The sequence below is a fragment of the Branchiostoma floridae genome, chromosome 5 (genome assembly GCF_000003815.2).
Source record: "Branchiostoma floridae strain S238N-H82 chromosome 5, Bfl_VNyyK, whole genome shotgun sequence".
Lineage (NCBI taxonomy): Eukaryota > Metazoa > Chordata > Leptocardii > Amphioxiformes > Branchiostomatidae > Branchiostoma > Branchiostoma floridae.
In genome coordinates this window covers 10,404,512-10,409,926 of record NC_049983.1, presented here as the reverse complement: position 1 = coordinate 10,409,926, position 5,415 = coordinate 10,404,512, and the positions used below count along the sequence as shown (strand labels likewise).

The 5,415-nt window shown below is 42.0% G+C and overlaps 1 protein-coding gene across 1 annotated transcript in view; it reads left to right on the top strand.

Moving 5' to 3' along the window:
- LOC118416545 (steroid 17-alpha-hydroxylase/17,20 lyase-like) overlaps window positions 1-5,287 on the top strand; it is a gene marked incomplete in the record, with an annotated part of 10,748 nt that extends 5,461 nt beyond the window's left edge. Inside the window, 2 exon segments of the mRNA XM_035821676.1 lie at window positions 1,654-1,779; window positions 5,022-5,287. Coding sequence (XP_035677569.1) covers window positions 1,654-1,779; window positions 5,022-5,272 — 377 coding nt within the window.
- Window positions 5,288-5,415: the final 128 nt, after the last annotated feature.

Below are 5,415 nucleotides of genomic sequence, written 5' to 3'. Positions count from 1 at the left end.
CACCGAGTGAGTGTATTCTCAGGACTTTGTACAGCACCATTGACTCGTCTTCCGTATAAATATTAATAATCTGGACCTATTTGGTGTGAGCCAATCATCGGCACACTGCCTAGTTTATAAATAGTTGCTTGTAATCAAATGAAACCTTGCTGGTAAATTTTGTACTGTTGTTGTCATTGTATGCCATTGGTGACAAAGGTAACACCCATCTTGCTTATAAATATTCATGAGCTTTCCTTAGTTCGTGTACATCCAATCAGCGTACACTGCCTGGATTTCAAATGGTTGCTTGTAATCAGGAACTGTTGTGTTTGTATGCCATCGATGATATTGGTGACACCCGTCTTACTTATAAATACTAAATAGTAATGAGCATTGCTTAGTTCGTGTACATCCAATCAGCGTACACTGCCTGGATTTCAAATGGTTGCTTGTAATTAAAATGAAACCTTGCTTGTAATCAGGGACTGTTGTGTTTGTATGCCATCGATGATATTGGTGACACCCGTCTTACTTATAAATAGTAATGAGCATTGCTTAGTTCGTGTACATCCAATCAGCGTACACTGTCTGGATTTCAAATGGTTGCTTGTAATCAAAATGAAACCTTGCTTGTAATCAGGGACTGTTGTGTTTGTATGCCATCGATGATATTGGTGACACCCGTCTTACTTATAAATAGTAATGAGCATTGCTTAGTTCGTGTACATCCAATCAGCGTACACTGTCTGGATTTCAAATGGTTGCTTGTAATCAAAATGAAACCTTGCTTGTAATCAGGGACTGTTGTGTTTGTATGCCATCGATGATATTGGTGACACCCGTCTTACTTATAAATAGTAATGAGCATTGCTTAGTTCGTGTACATCCAATCAGCGTACACTGTCTGAATTTCAAATGGTTGCTTGTAATCAAATGAAACCTTGTTTGTAATCAGGGACTGTGGTGTCTTTATGCCATTGATGACATAGCTGACACCCGTCTTGCTTATAAATATTTATGAGCGTTGCTTAGTTCGCGTACATCCAATCAGCGCATACCGTCTGGATTTCAAATGGTTGCTTGTAATCAAAATGAAACCTTGCTTGTAATTAGGAGCTGTTATGCTTGAATGTCATTGGTGACATGAGCACTTTAAAAAGCAACATTTTGTTTTCACCTTCAACAGCCCTAACTACCATCCGAAAAATGACGAAACAGTATATGGGGATCATGCAGCGTCATCTGGAAGAGCACCGAGAAACGTTTGACCCAAGTAAGAAGACCACTCGTATAAATAATTACCTATAGGAAACGACTCTGGGTTGTTTGAGTATACAGGATGAAGCCGCTTTGCAATCCATGTATGGTCAGAAATCATTGGTCTTTGGGACATTCCGATAAACATGGAGAGTTTCTTGGAAGTGGCCTTGGTAGTCATTAAAAAATCTATTATAGTGTAGTACATTGTTGGCCTTGCTAGCCTCGTTTTGGTGCAATGACCCCGGATCACCTCAGGCGACCGTTGTGGAACTCCAAAGATAAGACCTCATACCTCCATTAAATATTTAGAGATTTTGTACATTTAATTTGAATGTTTTATCTTGTTTCATTAGTACAAATGAGATCGTAATTAGCATGGTCTATTTCAAAAGATTGTGTTCTTCACTGTAGGCAACCTCCGTGACATCACAGATCACATGATCAAGGCTCAGAAGGATGCTGAGGAGGAGGGAATCCAGGACATCAACTCTCTCACAGACACTCATCTCAGGCAGACCATCTCCGACATCTTTGGGGGTAAGCAAAAGGTTTCCTTCTTTTCACTCTAATCATTACTTTTGCAGTCTAGTCATTAATTCGCATATCAGACTACCGCTTTGTTCTCCATTTGATAGTTTTGTCTACTCTATGAATACCTTTAGCAGGTTGAGAAGGCGTTGAATATTTGTTTATTTATTCATTAAATTTCACCACTCAAGTGGGAGGGGCGATCGGGCGAGGGAACAGGTGGTGGCAATAACAAGATTCTTTGTACACACCAAAGTATTTCATTCCACTTACGTTTTGGGGGAGGTAGGTGTGTTACATGTATACATTCCTCATCGCCTGACTGGTTTACCGTATTAAGTATTTATGTAAAAAGCATATACAACTAGAGTTCGGAGACCTCATACCTCCATGAAATATTTATTGCTTTTTTGTGGATGGTATGTATGTTTATAGTCGGTTGTATTTGAGAGTAATGGTTATACAATATAAATGTTATGGGAAAGTAGTGGTGTATTTATTTAATGACACAGAGGATGTCCATCTGATTAGTAATTATCAAAATGTGACACTTAATTGTGTAATGTGCGTTTAAGAGGTCAACGGCATATGGTAGCATGGTGTTCCTTAAGCTTGATGTTTGGCATTTAAAATGTCTAAGGTTGTCAGCATTATTGAGGTTCGACTATGTGCCTCAGAGCTGTGTGGTGGGAGGAAGTTGGGGAACTCAGAAAGAAGAAGGGATGTGGCCAACTTTAGTCAGATGGTGATTTGATTTTCCACCAATATGTCATAACATCAGCTGTTCATGCGGTACAAAAACGAGATGCACACTTTCCTCTGACAGCCCTACACCAACTGTAAGATGAATACTTGGCGCCAACCCCGTCTGCTAAAAACAAGTACCATTGGCTACGAAAGAGACAACTAACAACTGTCCCTTATCGTAACAAAATCAGAACATCTGTATCGCCCATAAAACTTCTGACACCCAACCCAGATGAGAGGACCTAATGGCATTTTAATCACCATGTCACTCAAATCAGCAGTACAGTATGTGAGACATCCATACCTGTTAAGCATCATCGTTAAATGTACCTCAACTTCTTACAATTATACTTACGCTTCACATCTCCATGATATCCTAAGCAGACATAAATAAAACTAATTATCATATTCACAAAACTCGGGGTTCCCCAAACAGCTGTCACCTCACCATCTGCTTGGAGCTAAGCCCATTAACAAACACATAAAGCACGATGCCTGTACCAATATATCTCAAATAGAGGGGTGATTTCTGATATTATTACATCGATTATAACGACAGATACGGCTCCCAAAATCTCATCGATTCGAGCTTTCATCACACCCCACCAACACAACAAGTATGAAACCAATCCATCCAGCCGTTCTTGAGTAATCATCTACACAGACAGAGACCTCACCTCACCTCACCTCACCGGTCCCATAGCCTCACCGGCCGTAGGGGCAGCACATCCATCAACATAAGTTTTCCACCCTTTTCTGTCCTCAGCCAAGGTTGCAAGATGGTTGACTGTTTGTCCTGACCAGTCTTTCAAATCACTAGTCCAAGTCCGTCGTGGACGACCCCTAGGTCTTGCACCCTCCGCCCTTCCTTGGAGTATGGTGTGGGTCAAAGTACCCTTTGCTCTTGTAGCATGGCCAAACCACTGTAGTTTCTTCTTTTTCACTAGTGACAGGAAACTTGGACGCGGGCCTACTAGGGACTTAACACGCTGCATGACTTCTCTGTTAGAAGTGTGAGTTGACCAGTGGACACGAAGTAGTCTTCGGTAGCAGTTCATCTCGAATGCATTTATCCGTTTCACAATCTCTGCATTTAGAGTCCAAGACTCAGCGCCATACAGGAAGATTGATAACACAAGGGAACGTAGAAGTTGGATTTTTGTTGGCGGGGAGATGTTCCAGATGTGCTTAAGTCTCGACAGTACGGAGGTTGCCTTGGCTATCCTGACCTTTATCTCTCTCACAGAACTGCAGTCCTCTGTCTGAAGGGATCCCAGGTATGTAAATTCGCTAACCTGTTCTAGGACAGAGACACATAACAGAAAATATAACCTCCATTCCATGACATTTCATGGAGGTAATAAAACCGAGTACATACTAACAAAACTTCAGCGTGACGCAAGGTGGACCACATAACATCTAACAGCACAAAAGAAATATAATACAGCTTGTTCCTAAACGCACAAGTACATAAATACAATTTATTACCACTTTCAAAATTGTCCTGGTTCCCCCCAACAGATGCTCTACGATGTCAACTGTATATCGCAGATATAGGGGTGATTTCTGATATTATTACATCGATTATAACGACAGATACGGGGCCCATAATCTAATCACCGTCTTCCAGCAATCATCACACCCCACCAACACATCAAGTATGAAATCAATCCACCCAGTCGTTCTTCAGTCGAGGCTATCGTTTTCCCCAAACAGTTGTTGTCAACTGATAAAAAAAAACATATGTTGATGGCTATCACTGGCGAAACAAATCACCTCACCACCTGCTTGGAGATAAGGTGATTAACAAAGAGGGAAACCACGATGCCTGTTCCAATATATCGCAGACATAGGGGTGATTTCTTATATTTTTACATCGATTATATCGACAGATACGAGGCCCAAAATCTAATCAATTCCAGCTATCATCACACCCCACCAACACACTAAGTATGAAACCAATCCACCCTGCCGTTCTTGAGTCGAGGCTATCGTTTCCCCCCAACAGTTGTTGTCAACTGATCCAAAAAAACATATGTTGATGGCTATCACTGGCGAAACAAATCACCTCACCACCTGCTTGGAGATAAGGTGATTAACAAAGAGGGAAACCATGATGCCTGTTCCAATATACATGTAACGCAAATATAGGGGTGATTTCTGATATTATTACATCGATTATAACGACAGATACGGCTCCCAAAATCTCATCGATTCAAGCTTTCATCACACCCCACCAACACAACAAGTATGAAACCAATCCATCCAGCCGTTCTTGAGTAATCATCTACACAGACAGAGACACATAACAGAAAATATAACCTCCATTCCATGACATTTCATGGAGGTAAATACGTTTGGGTCTGCATTTGTCAGCAGCGGCACCTATGCTGCAGTTCAATGTGAACCAGTCATACTTGCCCGGAGGAAGGTGACAGGCGGTGGAATAAGGTACTTGGTTGTGTGCAAAGAATCTTGATGTTCAACTATTTATGTCTCCTCAGGGGGTACAGACACAACTATCTTTACCCTACGCTGGGCCATCCTGTACCTTGCTGTCCACCCGGAGATACAGGAGAAGGTGGCTGCTGAGTTAGACAGTGTGGTGGGCCGTGACAGGCTGCCGGAGCTGTCCGACCGTGAGGCCATGCCGTACACGGAGGCGACCATACTTGAGGTCATGAGGATGGGATCCATTGCTCCCTTATCCTTGCCACATGCTACGACTGTCGACACAACACTGAGTAAGTTGTAACCTGTTTTCGTATGACCTTCTCCTAATCGCATTACAATCTCCAGGCAGATTTACCAGTGGTATAAGGTAGTATCAGGCTAAGGAGTATAGCTGGCCAAAGGGAGTTATCAGTCAAACGCACTCCTAAGCCGGCTATCACTCAT